Source organism: Pelophylax lessonae, assembly GCF_965119305.1.
Source record: "Pelophylax lessonae genome assembly, chromosome: 1".
Taxonomy (NCBI): Eukaryota; Metazoa; Chordata; class Amphibia; order Anura; family Ranidae; genus Pelophylax; species Pelophylax lessonae.
The window spans coordinates 229,618,389-229,639,019 of record NC_138768.1 but is presented as its reverse complement, the minus strand read 5'-3'; the positions used below and the strand labels follow the sequence as shown (position 1 = coordinate 229,639,019).

General features: G+C 45.5%; 1 protein-coding gene across 1 annotated transcript in view; it reads right to left on the bottom strand.

Moving 5' to 3' along the window:
* TMEM120B (transmembrane protein 120B) overlaps positions 1-20,631 on the bottom strand; it is a 110,354-nt gene that overhangs the window by 64,846 nt on the left and 24,877 nt on the right. The window contains exon 2 of the mRNA XM_082274708.1: positions 14,170-14,288. Within this exon, the coding sequence (XP_082130834.1) occupies positions 14,170-14,288 (119 nt within the window). The remainder of the gene's footprint in view (positions 1-14,169; positions 14,289-20,631) is intronic.

The following is a 20,631-nucleotide window of genomic DNA, read 5'->3' as shown; positions in this document are numbered from 1 at the left end:
TACTGCCCCCTACAGGAGTAGGACAATAGGCAGACAAAGAACTTGACTACGCCTATGGGCAGTCCCAGGAGGTATACTCCATCTCTCTGCTATAGGTACTCAGTTTTGTTACAAGTAGTATTATAAGTAATACAACTCCATAGAGGGGCGGGTGCTGTGTCTGTCTGTTACCGAACATCAGAGAAATGGATTTTACGGTAAGTCAAAAATCCCATTTTCTCTTTCATTCGTTGATGGACACCGCTCCTGATCTTCTTGACCATTGGGCTGTCCCAAAGCAGTGTCAAACATGAGGGGTGGGAACAGCAAGAAAAAATTCCCAAGGCTAAAATGTTGCCAACCAGGTAACAGTAGCTCAACCAAAAACAACTGGAGCCCACCTGAAAAACATTACACCCCCAAACAGGGAACAAGCCCCCTAAACAGCAGCCTGCAAAAACTTGCAGCCAAAAGAGGCATCCGCAGATGCCAACACATCCACTTAATAACATTTTGTGAAAGTGTGCACCGATGACCAAGTAGCCGCCGTGCATACCTGTGTCACTGACACCCGATGAGGGAAGGCCCAAGAAGCACTGAGCGCCCGCATAGAACGTGCCTTCACAGGAAAAGGAGGAACCTTCCCCTCGAATCGAATAGGCCTGAGCCACCATCTGTCTGATCCACCTAGAAATGGTCACAGAAGAAGCGGATAGTACTTTTCGAGGTCCATCCCTAAGCACAAATAGTGAGTATGACTTCCTAAAAGACTCCATAACTGCCAGATACACCCGAATAGCCCGAACCACATCCAGGGAATGCAAAGCAAATTCCTTAGGATGTTTTGGCCTGGGACACAGGAAAGGCAACACAATGTCCTCATTCAGATGGAAATCAGAGATCACCTTTGGAAGGAACGACAGACAGAGGTAAAGAACCACCTCATCTTTGTGGACCACCAAGACAATGCTGCCAATTCCGACACCCTACACGCAGAGGTGATAGCCACCAAAAAGGCCACCTTCTGGGACAGCGTAAGCAGGGTAATCTCGCAAATATTTTCAAAGGGAGGCTTCTGTAGAGTTGAATGCACCAAGTTGAGATCCCAAGGCGGTAGAGGGGACCGCACTGGTGGAGTCAAATATCAAACCCCCTGAAAAAAAAGTATGCACCAGGGAGTGCTTTGCAAAGGGTCATTGAGAGAAGACCGCCAGGGTCAACACCTGGCCCTTAATGGTACTCAAGGCCAATTTCTGCTCAACCCCCCATTGAAGGAAGATCAAGACCTGAGCCACCGAAAAAGAGCGAGGGTGAAAACCAAGAGACTCACACCATGAAATGTATGCTTTCCACGTACGATGGTAGGTCTTCCCGGAAGTAGACTTCCTAGCCTTCAGTAGTGTAGGAATCACCAACCCAGACAAACCTCTATCCTTCAGCACCTGGCATTTCAACAGCCAAGCCGTCAAAGCCAGCGACTGTAAAGCAGGATGGAAGATTGGCCCTTGGGATGGCAGATCCTCCCTGAGAGGTAGTCTCCAAGGGGTGTCAGCATACCAAGACCGGCTAGGCCAATCTGGGGCCACTAGAATGACTGAAATTCCTCCTTCCTCAATGCTGCACGAGAGTCTTGGCAGAAGCTTGAGAGGAGGTAAGGTGTAAATCTGTTAATACTGGCCCCAGGGGGCCACCGGCATGTCTGTGGCATCCGCTAGCGGATCCTGTGACTGTTCCTCAAACCTGTGCACCTTCCTGTTGAGCCAACAGATCCACCTCAGGGGTGCCCCACCAGAGACACAGCTGATGAAACACCTCCGGATGAAGGGACCCCTCCCCTTGGTCCAACGCCTGCCGACTGAGATAATCCGCCCCCAGAATGTGTACGGCAGAGAGGGCCGGAACAAAATGTTCTGCCCACTGAAGGATGCTGGCCATCTCCAAAGCTGCCAATACACTTCTTGTTCCACCAGGCATGGGTGAGGGCGCACCTTAATGCAGAAGCAGCCTTGTCTGTGGGGTCTGGAGAAAAACACTTTGGCATTTGTCAGACCCAGTTCCCTTGGATCCTCCCGAGGAGGCCTTGAAAGGCTTTGAACCCTTGTCAGCCTACCCTGAGAGATGAAAAAACTTCAGGTGAGCCAAGAAGGATGGGCCACATCTTCGACAAGGTTCCTTATCCTTACTAGCCTGCGGAAGAAAGGTGCTCTCCCCCCCTGTGAGACTCTTAATGAGGTCATCCAGGGTAGCTCCAAACAGGCAATCTCCATGAAAAGGAAGATCAGTGAAGGCTTTGCTTTGTTTTTTTCCACAGACCAACATTTGAGCCACAAAACATGCCTAAGGACCACTGCCAAAACAGACAGTCTAGAAATTAGGGGAGCCGCAGCCAAAGAGGCATCACAGATAAACTGCAGGCCCTGGACCAACTAGTCTGCCAGCTTCAAAAAGGCGGTGGGGGGGGGGGAGCGGGTCACCCTCCAGGTCACGGCATAAAAGCTTAGCCCACTCAGTCAGAGTTTCTGGCATCAAGGCAATGGTAAAGACCAGTCTGAGTGCTGAGCCAGTCACAGTGAACATACTGCGGACCACAGCCTCTGCCTTTTTGTCAGCCGGATCCTTAAAAGCCAGCAATTCTTTTATTGGAATCATGGTTTCCTTATTCAACCTGGAAACTGAGGGATTCACCACCAGTGGAACAGTCCACTTCTTATGGAGGGACTCTTCAAATAGGTACCTCACTGCGAATCGATTAGGGACCATAAAAGGAACATTGTGGACGTTCCCACTCTTTTTCGACAAATCTGTCAAAGGGGGGGGCAACAGAAATACCTTTGTCGCTCTAGACGGCTTGTAAGTGCCAGAGGGAATCGGTGCATCCTCTATTTTTAAAGTCTCATGCACAGACACAATCACTGCGTCCACCAGCGCCTTTTCATGTGCTACTACAGGAGTGGGGGAATCATCCTCACTATCTGAGAACTCATGGTGCGTGGCCGCAGATCCCTCAGGACAGGCTCTGCCCACGGCAGCCAGATCAGATTCAGAATCTGAGGAGACAGATGACACAGGGGAAAGGCGGGGGGCGCTCTTTACTATCCCGCCGCCCAAAAGCCTACTCCACCCTGGACACAAAGGACTCCATGACCGCCGTCAGTGCATCAATGGGTGGTTGAGACCCGGAGGGTCTGGCAGACTCAGAGGGGGTCAGGTGGGGAAATGTACTCCAAGGGTACCCCGCAAAAGTGCAAAAAACACTGCTAAGGGACACTCCCATCACGCTGGTAACACCACTCGGTCACCAGCCACAGAGCACCCCCTGATCCTGCAGCAGAGAGAGGGAGAGGACACCACCAGACTTACCACCCCACCAGGCATTCCTCGGCAGTACCAGGATCAAAAACACTCCACAAGCGGCATTCAGGAAGGAAAAAGAGGCCCAGGAGCCAGCACCAGGGGATGAGGGGCTCCCACAGTAAAAAAGGCTGCACAGTAATGGCCGCCATTCATTTCAATGCCGAACTAACGCAAAATGGCCACCGCTGCTATACAAACATGGCCGCCAGCCTATACAGCAAATAGGCTACAACAAAATAGCGGCTCCCAGGGCCCAGGCAAGACACAGAGCAAGAAGGGGGGGGGGGGCGCGGCATGAGCCCCCCCCCCACAGGCGGTCGCCGGAAGCCCACTCCCCCTGCCCCCATCGCCAGTACAGCACCCTGCCCCAGCAGGTAGCCAAACCTGCATACAACCCCAGTATAGGTGGTGGGGGGATGGGGAAGGCAGGGACTGGCAATAAATGACCCACAGGACCATCAGAACCAAGGGGAAGGGGCCTAACAACAAGGAGGGGAACCCAGGGGTCCAACCGTGGCAGGGAGGGGCCTGCATCCACCCCTAAACCTTTAAGGGGTGAGGGGGGATAGCTACTCAGGAACCAGTCGGGCATCGCTCCAGACAGAACCTTCTCGCCATCTAAATGGGGGAGGCTGTCAGTCAGGAGGAACACTGCAACGCAGGCTGAGACCCGGTCATAGGAGACCCTCGCACCGGGTGCAACATTTAGGGGGGCGCATCCCACGCCCGCCATCCGCGTGTTAATAGTGTCCCTTTATTCTGATGATGCCCCGTCCAGCGGTCTGCCCGCCCGCACTCCTCTTCTTGGCTCCGTGACTGCAGCTTTTTGCAGGAAGAGCGGCGGACCGCTGAAGGTGTCATGTGCGGCCAGGGGGCGGGGCTGGTTGTTGGTGAAGATGGCAGTCTGTTGCTCAGTGCATGTGCAGCACTGCTTCCGGAGTCTCCCCCTGCTGTCCGGGCCGGCCGCCAACACGTTGTTCCCTCCACTTCGGATCGCCTCCTCGAGTCGCCAGTGTTTGAACACAGAACAAGGTAAGTGATGTGCTACCTGCCCCCGGGGGCCCAGGGAAGTGGACATGGGAGGAGGTGAGGTGGGTCAGTGTAGGGGGGGGTCAGTATCGGCGTCAGTGTAGGGGGGTCAGTATAGGGGTCAGTGTAGGGGTGTCAGTGTATGGGGGGGGTCAGTGTAGGGGGTCAGTGTAGGGGGCGGTGTAGGTGTCAGTATAGTAATCAGGTAGGTCAGTGTAGGAATAAGGTAGGTCTGTGTAGTGGTCAGGTAGGTCTGTGTAGTGGTCAGTATAGTAATCAGGTAGGTCAGTGTTAGAATAAGGTAGGTCTCTGAAGTGGTCAGGTAGGTGTCAGTATAGTAATCAGGTAGGTCAGTGTAGTGGTCAGGTAGGTCTGTGTAGTGGTCAGGTAGGTCTGTGTAGTGGTCAGGTAGGTCTGTGTAGTGGTCAGTATAGTAATCAGATAGGTCAGTGTAGGAATAAGGTAGGTCTCTGTAGTGGTCAGCTAGGTCAGTGTAGGTGTCAGTGTAGTGGCCTGTGTAATGGTCTAGTAGGTTTGTGTAGGGGGCGCAAATTACTTACATTGCCACCGGGCGCTGACAACCCACGCTATGCCACTGCTGGGGTGACCACTGGATCTAGATTATCCAGCCAGTCACTCAGTCCGGCAGCTGATTGTAGCTCTCATAGGAAAAAAAAAAAAAAGGAGAAACAAAATTTATCTAAAAAGAATAAAATTTGCCAGGACCAAAGATCCCAGGAAGGAACTAGGTCCTTACTCCTGATTAGGCAGAAAAAAAACTGAGTACCTATAGCAGAGAGGGGGGAGTATACCTCCTGGGATGCTCCATAGTCAAGTTATTTTTCTGCCTAGTGTCCTACTCCTGTAGGGGGCAGTATAACCCAATGGTCAAGAAGATCAGGAGCTGTGTCCATCAATGAACGAAAGAGGAAAAAAAAACCCAATGAGAATACAGGAACATGTCACGAACGTGTGGGGGGAGGGGGGGGGGTTTGTTAAGATACCTGGAACTCCGCTTTAACAGGAAATAGGAGGGGGGGAAAAAAGAAACTATGGGTATACACCATAGTCATTATTAGTATATTTAATGTGCAGCACTCCAAATTTATCAATAAAAAAAAGTTTAATGGATACACAAATTAGACACTGCATTTCCCACCTATCAGTAGCATACATTTATAGGATTGCAAAAAAGGTTCCGACAGCAGCTGCAATCTCCCATCAAGCTCTAATTGATTCTAAACAAGTACAGACTTGTTGGATTCTCCAGAGCTTACTACAGGTTAGAAGGTGAGAAAAATACATGCAAGCATAGGCCTGCGATTAAACACCCTCAGCTCTATGCATACTTTTGTAATAATCATTGAAAGCTTGCTAACAGTTGCTGAATTCTTCAGATAGTTCATATATCTTCTGCTACATCCTTTTTTCTATATAGGGCTGAAGATGCAAGGCTTGAACTGAGCCATTTAGAAGTATCCATGAGAATGGACACTGAGCACTTGCGATGGCAGAACCACCAACTGAGAATTTCTAGTTTGCTGGATAAATCTCCATGCAATGAGCCTGACAAGTTCCATAATAAGAAAATATATGTTGGCCATCTGTCTATAAAGTAATACCCCGCTCTATCGCGGTTCAGTTTTTGCGGTCCCGGTATATCGCGCTATTTTAATTAGGACCCATTAATTCGGATATCGCGGCAACATTTCGCGGTTATGTAGCGGTGAATCAGAGAAACAGAGCGAGGCTGCGGTGGAACGCATGCCTCACTCGTGGACCGCACCGAGCGCGGGGACGTTAGAGGGGGCGGTAACGCAAATCGGAGCATGTGCAGATGTGCTCCTTTGCCAACCACAAGCAAGGATGCCCACAAGAATGCCACCCAAACGCCCATCATCTAAGGCTAAGGCTTCTGGTGAGCCAAAAAAGAAGAGGAAGTTCCTTACGATTCAGGAGAAGGTGAAACTTCTTGATATGATAAAGGAAGGAAAGAGTTATGCTGCTGTAGCCCACCATTATGGTATGAATGAGTCAACAATTCGCTACATCAAAAAGGATGACAAGAATATCAGGGCAACTGCTGCACTGTCCATCAACCAAGCTGCAAAAGAGAGTTGTTTCTTCCCGCAATAAAAACATTGTTCGGATGGAAACTGCATTGGCCATTTGGATCCAAGATTGCAGAAAAAAAAGCATCACATTGGATGGTAACACCATTAGGACTCAGGCAAAGAAGCTGTACGACACTTTTGCCAATCAAGGAGGCTCTGAAGAAGGCGCTGCTGCAGCCGAACAGTCAGACAGCGACAATCCTGATCAGCCTTCTACTTCTAGTACAGGTACATCTTCATCAGGAGACTTTTCTGCCAGCAAGGGATGGTTTGACCGCTTCCAGAAACGCTATCAGTTGAAGAGCATTTCATTGCACGGTGAAACTGCATCTGCCGACAAAGAAGCTGCTGCAAGGTACACCAATGAGACCTTCAGGAGTTTCATCGAGGAGGGTGGGTACCAACCAGTGCAAGTCTTTAAAATGGATGAGACCGGCTTGTTTTGGAAGAGAATGCCCAAACGGACCTACATCATGAAGGAGGAAGCCAGAGCCCCTGGATTCAAGGCTTATAAAGGACAGAGTAACCTTGGTTATGTGTGGAAATGCTGCTGGGTTTATGATCAAGCCAGCCCTGATCTACAAGGCCAAGAGCCCCAGAGCACTGAGCCATATAAACAAGAACCAGCTACCAGTCCATTGGATGCATAACCCTAAGGCTTGGATGACTAAACGCCTCACAACTTAGTGGTTCCATAATTTTTTCACCCCAGCCGTCAAGGTCTACCTTGCCGAACTTGGCCTTGATTTTAAGGTGCTTCTGCTGATGGATAATGCAGGAGGCCATGCCATGGATCTATCATACGAAGGAGTGCAAGTTGAGTTCCTTCCACCCAACACCAAGTCTTTAATTCAGCCCATGGGCCAGGGTGTGATACGAGCATTCAAGGCGCTGTACACTCGCAACTCCTTGAATCATCTTGTTGATTCCATGAACAATGATGAAAATTTCAATTTGAAGGACTACTGGCGTAATTACACCATTGCAACCTGTCTGGAGAACATACAAAAGGCCATCAAGGAGATGAAGAAGGAGACCCTGCATGCCTGTTGGAAGAAGCTTTGGCCAGAAATTATTCACGATTAGAAAGGGTTCCCTCCTGACGAAGTTCATCATTCAGCTGTGGACGAGTCAATTAAGCTGGCAAAGTTGCTAGGAGGTGAAGGCTTTCAGGATATGACCCAGGACGAGGTCAATGACCTAATTGAAACCCATTCAGCTCCACTAACCAATGAGGATCTGACAGAACTCACCAAGTCAGCGAGTGTGGAGGAAGTGGAGGAACAGGAGGAAGAAGATGAAGGCTTGTCAACTGAGCACCTTGGCAGGGTCATGCGTACGGCCAATGACCTGAAACAGAGGTTAGCTGAGTGGGATCCTGACATGGTTCGTTCACTGCAGTTCCAAAACAGCATTGATGGAGCCATCCAGGTGTACAAGAACCTCCTCGCCCAAAAGAAGAAACACGCCCAGTAACTGCCTATAACTATGTTCTTCACAAAACAGAAGAAGTCCGCATCCACCCCAAGTACCTCAACAGCCACCTCTGATGTAGAAGTGGAGGTCATAGAGCAGCAAGAAGTTGACCCACCTACACCTAAAGAAGCACCTGCTGAACCTGCACCTTCAAAAAGGACAGTAGCTGTTCTTATTTTCTGCTTATCGTCATCTTCTTTTCTGCAGAGCACAGTACTGTATGTACAGTACATACAATACTGTACAGTATACTGTTAGCACAATATTTTTGTGTTTTTAACAATGCTCTTGCTCTCTCTCTTTTATGTGTTTTTATTGCTTAAAAGTTTGTTTAAAGACCTTTAAATGCTATTAAAAAGTTAACAAAACATGCCTAGGGTGTATTTAAATAGGGTCTTTCTATTTCGCAGATTTTCACTTTTCGCGGGTGGGTTCGGAACGTAACCCCCACGATGGAGGGGGGTTTACTGTATTATATATATTTATTATATTTATATTATATTACTGCCAGCCCCTCTTGTTTATCATCAAGACATAACACAATGTGTACCTGTTTGTGTAAACAGATGCCTGTAATTACCTTATCTTAGAGCTTTTCTGGCCCGATCCCGTGACCTCCAGCTGCTCTCCTCCTCCGATCTAAAGGCTACAGCGGGAGGGGCTGAGCGGACAGCACAGCGGTCACGGGACCTCCACGGCCGACGTCAGAGGAGGTTCTGGACACCTCCCGCTGTAGCCCTTAGATAAGAGGAGGAGAGCGGCCGGAGGTCATGTGACCAGCAAGAAAAGCTCCGAGATAAGGTGACTACAGGCATTGTTTTACACAAACAGGTACACAGTGTGTTAAGTCTTGATAAAAGAGAGGCTGGCTAGCATTAAATCTCTTTTTTTTTTTTACTTAACCACTTTAACCGCTTCCATACAGAGCAGTTAGACCCCCTTCCTGCCCAGACCAATTTTCAGCTTTCAGCACTCTCACACTTTGAATGACAATTGCTCAGTCATGCTACACTGTAACCAAACAAAATTTTTATCATTTTTTTCACACAAATAGAGCTTTCTTTTGGTGGTATTTGATCACAACTGGGGGTTTTTTTTTCGTGATATAAGCAAAAAAAGAGCAAAACTTTTGCAAAAAAAACACTTTTTTTTAGTTTCTATTATAAAATTTTGCAAAAAATTAATTTTTCTTCATACATTTGGGCCAAAATTTATACTGCTACATGTCTCTGGTAAAATTAACCCAAATTAGTGTATATTATTTAGTCTGTGTGAAAGTTATTGAGTCTAGAAGCTATGGTACCAATTACTGAAAATTGATCACACCAGATGTACTGATGGCCTATCTCCTTTCTTGAGGCCCTGAAATGTCAGGACAGTACAAATACCCCCCAAATGACCCCTTTTTGTAAAGTAGACAGTCCAAGGTATTTAGTAAGAGGCATGGTGAGTTTTTTGAAGTTATAATTTTTTCCCACAATTCTTGGGAAAATGAAGAAAACATTTTTTTTTCTTTTTTTTTCCCAAAACGTTGTCAATTTATAAGCTATTTCTAACACATAGCATGTACACAGCAAAAATGACACCCCAAAATTCATTCTGCTACTCCTTCTGAGTATGGTGATACCACATGTGTGAGACTTTTACACAGCCTGGCCACAAAAAGACTCCACGTCCAAGTAGCACCATAAGGCGTTTTAGGAGCATAAATACACATAAAACTTTCTTACTACCTATCACACTTTTCAAGGCCCTAGAGCAACAATACAATGGAAAAGTCCACAAAATTACCCCATTTTGGAAAGCAAACACTCCAACGTATATTCTATGAGGCATTATGGGTCCTTTGAACATGTCATTTTTTTCCACAAGTTTTTGGAAAATGTGGGAAAAAAATAAAAACTTTTTTTTTTACACAAAGTTGTCAATTTATAGGATATTCCTAACACATAGCATGTACATCGCAAAAATGACACCCCAAAATACATTCTGCCACTCCTCCTGAGTATGGCAATACCACATGTGTGAGACTTTTTCACAGCCTAGCCATATAGAGGGGCCTAAACATCCAAGGAGCATCATCATGCATCCTAGCCACTTGCCTAGGTCTATTTTTGACATTTGGTGTTTACAAGCTAAAATCAGTTGTTTTTGCTAGAAAACTACTTAGAACCCCAAAACATTATATATTTTTTTTTAGCAGAGACCCTAGAGAATAAAATGGAGATTATTGCAATATTTTTTATCACACCGTATTTGCGCAGCGGTCTTCCAAACGCAATTTTTTGGGAAAAAAATCACTTTTTTTAATTAAAAAATAAGAAACCAGTAAAGTTAGCCCAATTGTTTTCCATAATGTGAAAGATAATGTTACGCCGAGTAAATAGATACCCAACATGTCATGCTTCAAAATTGCACACGCTCACAGAATGGTGACAAATTTTGGTACTTAAAAATCCCCATAGGCGACATTTTAAAAATTTCTACAGGTTGCTATCTTAGAGTTACAGAGGAGGTCTAGGGCTCAAATTATTGCTCTTGCTCTAACGATCGCGACGATACCTCACATGTGTAGTTTGAACACTGTTTACATATGTGGGCGGGGTTTCCGTATGCGTTCGCTTCTGCGCGCGAGCTCGCGGGGACACGGCGCTTTAATTTTTTTTTTTTTTACTATTTATTTTATTTATTATTTTTTATTTTTACACTGTTTTTTTTAAAAAAAAAAAATTGATCATTTTTATTTCTATTGCAAGAAATGTAAACATTACTTGTAATAGAAAAAGGCACGACAGGACCTCTTTTTTGTGAGATCTGGGGTCAAAAAGTCCTCAGATCTCACAAGTACACTAAAAGATAGAAAAAATAAAAAAAAAAAATTAAAAAAAAATTAAATAAAATGAAAAAAAAAAAAGGGACCTTTAAACTGGTTGCTAGGCAACGACGTTTGCCGTAGCTCCGGTCCTCCAAGACCATAGAGTCGAGTGAGGGCAAGCTTGCCCTCACTCGACATCCTGTCTGTGAGGATCTGGGACCGGATCGTTTTCCCCGCTGCCGGCGGGTCCGGTAAGCGGGGAAAAGGACCAGAATGCAGCGGGAGGGGGGGGGGGCACCTCTTCCGCCACCCCGGAAGGGTGATCCCGCGGCGAATCTGCCACTGGGACCACCCTTATCGGAAAGCCAACCGTCCACCGTTTAAAAAAATACCAGGGTTATGGCAGCTATCTGCTGCCATAACACCAGTATTTAGGTTTAAACGGACGACGTATGTTAACCTTTTTGGACTTAGACATGGTGGCTGTATGAAGGGTGACAGGTACTCGGGTACTTTGCTGGGCAGGTGACAGGTACTCTGGTACTGATGAGCAAGTGGCAGGTACTCGAGTACTCCGATAGGCAGGTGACAGGTACTCGGGTACTCTTATGGGCAGGTGACAGGCAGGTGATAGGTACTGATGAGTAGTACTGATACTGATAGGTGATACTGATACTGTACTGATGGGTACGGATGATCAGTACTGATACTAATAGGTGATAGGTACTGATGGGTACTGATGAGTAGTGATGGGTAATGATGAGCAGGTGGCAAGTACTCGGGTACTTCAGGTGTCAGGTACTCTGATGAGCAGGTGGAAGGTACTCGGGTACTCTGTTGGGTAGGTGACAGGTACTCGGGTACTCCGATGACGGGTACTCAAAGTACCAGAGTACCTGTCATCAGAGTACCCGAGTACCTGTCATCAGAGTACCCGAGTACCTGTCATCAGAGTACCCGAGTACTTGTCATAAGAGTACCCGAGTACCTGTCATCAGAGTACCCGAGTACTTGTCATCAGAGTACCCGAGTACCTGTCATCAGAGTACCCGAGTACCTGTCACCAGCCCATCAGAGTACCTGTCACCAGAGTACCCGAGTACCTGTCATCAGAGTACCCGAGTACCCATCATCAGAGTACCCGAGTACCTGTCATCAGAGTACCCGAGTACCTGTCATCAGAGTACCCGAGTACCCATCATCAGAGTACCCGAGTACCTGTCACCAGCCCATCAGAGTACCTGTCATCAGCCCATCAGAGTACCCGAGTACCTGTCATCTGAGTACCTGATGGGCTGGTGACAGGTACTCGGGTACTTTGATGGGCTAGTGACAGGTGCTCTTTATTGGGGGGGGGGCAATCAGTGTGTTTGGGGTGCACTATGATTGGTAACTAGCTGTTACCACAATCTCCTCCTCACACAGGATCAGTGTGTGAGGAGGAGAACACGGTGACAGCTAGTTACCGTGTTCTCTGATGACATTTGTGACCGGCTGTGATTGGACACAGCCGGTCACGTGGTAAAGAGCCAATTTCATTGGCTCTTTACCTAGATCGGGGATGGGCTCTGTCCGAGGGACGAGCCTCGTCCCCGATCGCCGCGCTGCGCGCCCCCGGGGGCGCGCATTAAGGAAGGAACGAGCGGCTCGCGCTGGAGCCGCTCATGTGATCGGCTGTGATTGACACAGCCGATCACGTGGTAAACAGCCAATTTCATTGGCTATTTACCTTGATCGGGGTTGGGCTCAGTCCGAGGGACGAGCCTCACCCCCGATCGCCGCGCTGCGCGCCCCCGGGGGCGCGCGGTAGCGGGGAGATCCGGGCGCCGTCATATGACGTCGGCCCGGATCGAGAAAGGATTTGTGCCGACGTCATTTTACATGACGCGGTACGGAAGGGGTTAAGATACTGAAAGGTGAAGTATAGGGAGTATGGGTTACTACACTTTCCATAATATTACTCCTCTATGCAATATCTAATAAAGTAAGCCCATCTAAAATTTCCATGCTTCTCACGCATTGCTATTTTAATTCAAATATTGTGTGTAGGCAGAATCACAGGAGAAAAATAAAAACTCTATATCTATACCAGACATGCAATCCCCCAGCCATGATACATTGCTGAAAATCAACATTGCATTATCTTTACAGAACTTTGCAGAACAATGTCCACAAGTGAAGAGGATTTGTGTGGATATATGTGTATGTAATACATACATATATATATATATATATATATATATATATATATATATATATATATATATATACACACACATATACACACACACACGTATATCATTTTTTTTTTTTTTTTTTTTAGAAATTGTGGTTAAATAAAGTAGCAAATCAACAGAAAATAATGATTAAGGCCTTGTTCACACCATATGTGCATAAAAACTGATACTGATGGAAAAAACAGTACAGGCTTGTTCACACCATATGCAGAGATGTGCATATTTATTAGATAGGTCTCTGCAAGGACACTGATGAGGAAAAGGGAATCAGACATTTTATCAAACATTTATGATTAAGCAGATATATTGGATGTATATGTTGTGAGAAGTCATATTGTATAACAGCTGTTGTATTCAAAAGCAGTTTACAGCTCCAGCTGTTAAGATTGCTATCTCGACCCTTGAAGACCTGTTTAGCCAACGAGCTTTGAAAGTGACACGTCTATGTTAAAATGTCCATCCGCATATCAAAGAATGTCACCAAAGACTCAGATGTGACTTTAAGGAAACTAGATAACTAGGTTCCACCCACTTTAGAATGTATAAATTGTATTAAAGGCCCTAGCCAGTTAGAGCAATATTTATCAAATCAACAGAATGTATGTATTGAATTGCTCTCCAAACATGTACCTATACGTTTGTCTAAATAAATAAATAGTTTTCAATCTGGCTTCAACAGTCAAAATGTTACTAAAACCCATATGTTTTGGGGTTTCACTTTCAACAAAAAGAAACCCATTGTTTTCAATGTGCTCTGTTCACACTACAGAATAACGCTGCGGTCACTTGACTTTTTTTTCTGTGCAGAAATATGTAAAATTCTCTGTAAGGGCATAAAGAAAACAATAGTTTTCTATGTGCCCTGTTCACAGCACAATGTTGATGTCACATCAGTTTTCTGGGGTTTTTTTGCGCAGAAAACTGCATACACATTGCAGATTACTGCACAGAAGAAAATCCTAATTGGATACCAGTGTTGTGATGTGAACAGGGCACATAGAGAACAATTGTTTTCCTTGTGTCCTTCCAGAGAGATAAGTGCAGAAAAACTTATGTCTCTGCAAATGGTAATACAAGGTAAACATACAGTATAGTAATGAGTCATTGGCTGGTAAGAGCCAGATCTATTGTTAGCACCAATTTAAGAGTAAAAATTATAATTTACTTCTTCAGATTGCATTTCAAGTCCGCTAGACGCCTCTTATGCTTGTTTATGTAACCGCTGCATACGCTTTGAAGAGTGTTCAGTTCTTCCAACTTCTGTTTATAAACTTTATGCGTTTCCTAAAATATAACACCACAAAAAACACACCAAATTAGACATGTTACATAAACATTTTTAGGTGATACAGTTTCTTCCACATTATAATATAGGTATCATGTAACCAGTTATATCATATAGTAATTTACACACAAACACATTAGGAAGACCAATTCCAATCATAGGGTCTCAAATACATCAACTGCCAATGCTATCCATTGAAGTCTATCTGCACAGATCAAAGCAACTCGCGTGAAGTGGTTGGAATGAGCCTTATGCCTCGTACACACGCAACGATTATCGGCCGATCGATCGTCCGACTTTTGTGCAATGTTGTTGTGTTGGTTGAAATGTGCTCTAGACTGCACACAAATTTTCTCGGCCAACACAAATCTACTTCAGAAGTGATGTCATGTGCTGGTTTACTTTCCGTGTGTTTTTCATCTCTGAGCATGCCCGGTCTTGCTCATCAGATTTTTGTCTGCCGAAATCTGTACTGACTGATGGAAAAATCGGCCGTTGTGTTGACGGCCAACAAAAATTTTATAGCCTGCACACCAGTTTTTTTCCGACCGAAAAGTCAGTCGGTTGTCGAAAGCATCATACTAACAAGCCGAAAATTGGCCGATTGGACGTTGGCCGAAGATTCACGGCCAATAATCGATGCGTGTGTACGGGGCATTAGGCTCAGGGTTCACATTGGGGCGGCTTCCAAGTCGCCCGAATCTGAAGCCGCCCCGAACAGCCCGACTTTGAAGTCGCTTCGATTAGAAAGGTTCCATTGCACTAAATGGAGCCCAACTTGTCAGGCGACTAAGTCGCCCCATTGTGAATCGAACCTTAAAGCGGAGTTCCACTCAAAAGTGGAACTACCACTTATCTGTCTCCTCTCCCCCCTCCGATGCCACATTTGGCACCTTTCGGGGGGGGGGAGCGGGTAACTGTTTTTGACAGGTACCCTGTCCCCACTTCCGTCACACATCGCGGCAGCAAGGTATGTCAGAAGTTTGGCCACCTCCTCCTCTTCCTGCCTCCTTCCCCTGCTGCGAGGCCAGTAACCGAGCGCAGCGCGCTTCCTGCATGCGCAGTAGGGTCCCAGCCGTGAAGCCGCAAGGCTTACCGGCAATGTCAGCGGCAGCACCCCACAGCCAATTGAAACATTGGCTGCAGTGCCGAAACGGCTGGATTCCAGGACAGGTAAGTGTCCTAATATTAAAAGTCAGCAGCTACAGTATGTGTAGCTGCTGACTTTTAGTTTCTGGAGGGGGGAGGCCGGAACATCGCTTTAAGGCCTCATGCATACTTCCCAGTGCATGGAATCCCGGTGTTTTGGAGTGGGCAGAAGGCACAGGCGCATAGTCCAGCATCGCTAATCGCAGCTTATAAACCTCTATGAGAGGCTGAAAGCTCCTGAGGCTAGCAGTGCACCCAGTGGCACTAATGTTTATGACAGTATGCCCCCAGAGACAAATGTCCAGAACCTCTGTTTTGGGCATTGCACCTGTGTCTTTCACCCAAACAAAAAAGCCAGGAAACCATGCACCAGGCCTAAATACCCAGTGTGCATGAGTCACAGATTATACTTTTGAATAACAGGTAAATTAATCTTTAAAAGCTACATTCACCTACATGGGAAAATAACTTATGCAGTCAAAGGGCCCCATTGGGTATTAAACTGCACAGCTTTGTAAATGTTTTATTTATTTATTTTATTGACATACCAGGAGGCCATATGGGTCCCTTGGAAGCCTGGCTGAAATACCCCCGTGAGCAATTCACATATCCTGCCTTATTGCTAGGATGTGCATAGTGCACATGTTTATCAGCCAACTGCCAAGCACTGTCACATGATGGAGGGGTCACCTGTACCCCTAGTCTCTGACACAGGCAACACACTGGATTGCAGTGTAAGCCGCAATGGTGGCAGGAGTAGTGTAGGATCGCTGGTAATGCCATAACTGGAGCAGGGGGCCTTTATAACAGTCACTTTTCCCTGAATGCGACTTTGGGGGCGATTTACTAAAAACTGGAGCATGTAAAATCTAGTGCAGCTCTGCATAGTAACCAATTAGCTTCCAGATTTCTTTTGTCAAAGCTTAATTGAACAAGCTAAAATTAGAAGCCGATTGGCTACCATGCACAGCTGCACCAGATTTTTCACTCTCCAGTTTTAGTAAATCTACCCCAATGTCCCTTTAAAGTAGGGATCGACTGATATCGTTTTTTCATTGCCGATACCAATATTTTGGTCATCGCGTATCGGTATCAGCCGATATGGGCTGATATTTTCGTACATTAAAAAAAATTGTTTTTTTTTTTTTGTTTTTTTTTTACTTGATAGGTACTCTTGTGGAGGAATCTGGGGGTCTAAAAGACCCTAAACCCCTCCTCTGCACTTAAAGCATTCAAAACGCCAAGTTTGGCTGTTTTGAATGCTGTCATTTTTTTTAATCTGGCGCCAGTACCTGGAAGGGATGTCATGACATCCCTTCCGCGCTTTTGCATAGAGACCCGATCAAAGCCGCATTCGGCGGCTGTGCAGGCTGGTTGCCCGGGTCTCCCGATGGGAAGCTACTTGTAATGACAGCCGAGCGGCTTCTCGGCTGCATCGGTTGTCATTACAAGACAGCCGACTGTTGGCTATGGACGCCGGTACCGGGTGATGCCTCTAGCTGCAGGCATCACTCCGGTACAAGCACAAGCTACAAATATTGGTAATATCGGCAACCTTGGTGGCCAATTCAGATATATCGGGGAAAGTGCAGATCTGCCCTTGATATATCGACTTTGCCGATAATTGGTTAATCCCTACTTTATAACATATGTCTAACAAAACTTTTTTTGTATAGCTTTGGGTAAGGTTATAAGCTGTCAGGTATGTCTGTGTCCATACTAAGGAGATTTTCTATCCCTTCCTACCTCAGTGACAATTTCACTAGAACAGGAAGTGAGAGGAAAGTTCTCCAACAGCAAAAAAAAAAAAAAAACATGTTTTATCACAGTGTGAAATGGCTAAAAGCTCCATAAGCGTTTTATTGTTGGCTGTGTCCCTCCTTGATAATTCTCGCACTTTCTGGAACAACGATGGAGCTTCTTGCCCTTACTCACGGAAAAGTTGACTAAGGTTACTATCGGGGGAGGCAGAACTTGCTGCACTGGTGTCTCTGCCCCTCCAGGCTATACAACCAGACAAACAGGATTTGTAAAAGCTCACAGTCCAAACAAGAATAGGTGTTTGGAAGTGATTATCATTCTTTCTATGCACTGCTAACTTTTCCCTACACACACGGTGCCAAATCTGTAGTCTGGGGGCCACATCCAGCCCTTTGGCACTTATTGTATGGCCCTTCGGCAGTCTGCTTACTTGGGCCAGTGAAGGAAAAAGTATTCTTTGGAATGGCAATAGTTTAATACACCATCTTACTTTTTTTTTATGTTTTTATACTGGATCCTGCTCAGAAAAATATAAAATTTTACATTTTTCTTAATAGCATAAGCACAGATGTGGAAGCATTCATTTATTATGGAGCTGCAGTAGATCTCTACCAGTCTCATGAAATGTGTTGTCATCCTATGATGGCATCCTGAGGCATGATCCCAGTCTCCAACAACTATTATGTCATGTCTGGTCATGCATGATCTCTCATCTTGTGTAGCATGTCTGCAGTCTGACTGTCCCCTGCGGATGCCCTGAGTCTCTGTCCATCTCCTGTTAAATATGGGGTCTTTGAACTTGTTTACACTAGCAGTTGGGGGAGCAGTAAAACCCTGTGCTTAAGCCATGCTTCTACCGCCCCCCCACTACAACCCTTTAAGCTGCAGAGGCAGTTGCTGCTGCGACAATACTCCTGAACGATAGATCGACTTGTGTAAAACCAGCCTGCTCATACATGGATCAAATTTTGAGGTATGGCCGTTTCATTCTTTCATCAATTCATTCCTCACAGTTATTACCTTCTGTACTACTTGCCCCTACCTATTAGATTGTAAGCTCTTGTGAGCAGGGCCCTCTTTAACCCTCTTGCATTGCATTATTTCTATACGGTCTCCCTTTGTAAAAGCACAACGCAAACTGGGAGTGCTATATAAATTCTGCATTATAATATTAATAATAATTTAATAAATATTTTTGAATGTGGGGAAAATTCCCTCTTAGTGGTCACAGGAACAAGCGTCCCAGTTGGAAGATTTCCCCTTTATTCCAGTTATGTTAGCAACTCAAAATCTTGGATTTCCCCTCACTTTCATATCCAGTGACATTGGTGATCAAGAAACTTAGAAAAAGTAAATCTTTCTAGCAGGAGCACAGGCTGCAATAAAAAGCCAACAGCGGCTCTAACCCCTCACCACAATCCAAAAAAAAAATAAAAATAAATTGTTGCCACTAGTTATATGCTTTTAAACGAAACACTTCAGTTTGCTAAATTGCTAGCTCTAAATATAGAAGGTGCTAAAAAATTCAGTTATTTTTACTTAATGATCGATTTTAAACTTCCTTTTTTTGCTCACTATCGTTAAAGAGGTTGTAAAGCCACATGTACTAATTACTTTCTCTCTGTTTAAGGTCCATGTTTAGTACAGGGTGTGCATTTTCTTGAAATAATAATGGTAAATACCTTCTTTGTAGAGCGCTGCTGTGCTGTCATGTGACCTCCCTCTGCTTCCCTTCCTAAGGGAGTACAGAGGGAGGGGCTGAGATTTCCCTCTGATAAATGCAAGCTAGCAGAGGGAGGTCAAGTGACTGCACAGCAGGGTTCTGCAAAGAAGGTCTTTAGCATTATAATTTTAGGAACACGCACACTGTACTGAAAAGGGACCTAAAACAGAGAGGATCAAAGTAATTAAAGTGGTTCAAAGGCATTCTATGCATTAAGATAAAAAAACCTTTTGTGTGCAGCAGCCCCCCTAGTATTTACCTGAGCCCCGTCTTGATCCAGTAACGTTGCACGAGACTCACCCTCCTTATTGGTTGGGAGCGCAGCAGGCACCATTGCCTCCCACTGCTGTCAATCAAAGTCAATGAGCCAATGAGGAGAGAGACGGGGTGGGCCCAAACTGCAGCTCCGGGTCTGAATGGACAAACGGAGCAGCAGCACAGCTTGAATGCCCCATAGCAAGTTTTTGCTGTGGGGGCACTCAGCAGAAGGGAGGGGCAAGGAACGCCAGTGAGGGACCCCAGAAGGGGAGGATCGGCGCTGCTCTGTGCAAAACCACTTCACAGGGGAGGTAGGTATAACATGTTTATTATTTTTCAACTAAAAAAAAAAAAAAAAAAAACTAGGATTTTAATATCACTAATACACATTTCTTTACTTTACAAGCACTTGAACAGCTGCAGGTAATAGAATTAAAAGGAGAGAGAAGAAAGGAGGAGAAGAGGAGACAAGAAAGAAAGAGGAGACAAGAAAAAGAGGAGGAGAGTCTCTCACACAGACTACAGAAGAGAAGAGGGAGAGATGCAGAGACTTTGCTATATCTCATACCTTAAAGGGACAGGAGTATTTTTTTTCCAGGGTTACTTACAACCACTTTAAATCCAAAGACAAAAATAAAAAATCCTCCACACAGGTACCGTGTTTCCCCGAAAATAAGACCAGGTCTTATATTAATTTTGGCTACAATATACACACTAGGGCTTATTTTCAGGGGATGTCTTATCTATGTCCCCTGTCTTCTTCTCCCCCTCTCCCCCTGTCAGCTCAGGAGTTTGTTTTGTAAAAAGATTATATAATGTCCAGCGAGTCTCCTTTTGTAACTTTATTGTGGAAAATACCTTATTTACAGTGCCGCTGAGCGCTCACATGATCCGTCGGTTCTCTTCTTCCCTGCTCCGAGCACTGTAGAAGGAGGGAGGGGCCGCTGACGTCAGCCGGGAGGAAAAAATACATCTCCAGGGGGTCACGTGAGCGCCCAGCGATGCTGTAAATAAGGTGTTTTTGACAATAAAGTTACAAAAAGGAGACACACTGGACATTATATAATCTTTTTACAAAACAGATATATTTTTACAAGGACTTTGCTAGGGCTTATTTTTGGGGTAGGGCTTATATTGCAGTCCTCCCCTAATATCATGCTAGGTCTTATTCAGGTTAGGGCTTATTTTCCAGGAAACACGGGTAGCACTACTGATTGTTCGATAGAAGCAAATACAATATTTGTACATGTACTTTCCCTTGCAATGATATGTGCTTTGACAGTACCTGTATACACTGTAGGCCCATTGCCAGAATACTGGAGTGTCCTATGCCGACTCAAAGCACTGCTCCACCTAAACTAAGCTGAATACAGGTCTATCTGGGCACAGCTAGTACAACCCAGACAAAAGTGTACAATACCGTTTGAAAAAATACTGGACCTTATCAAAAT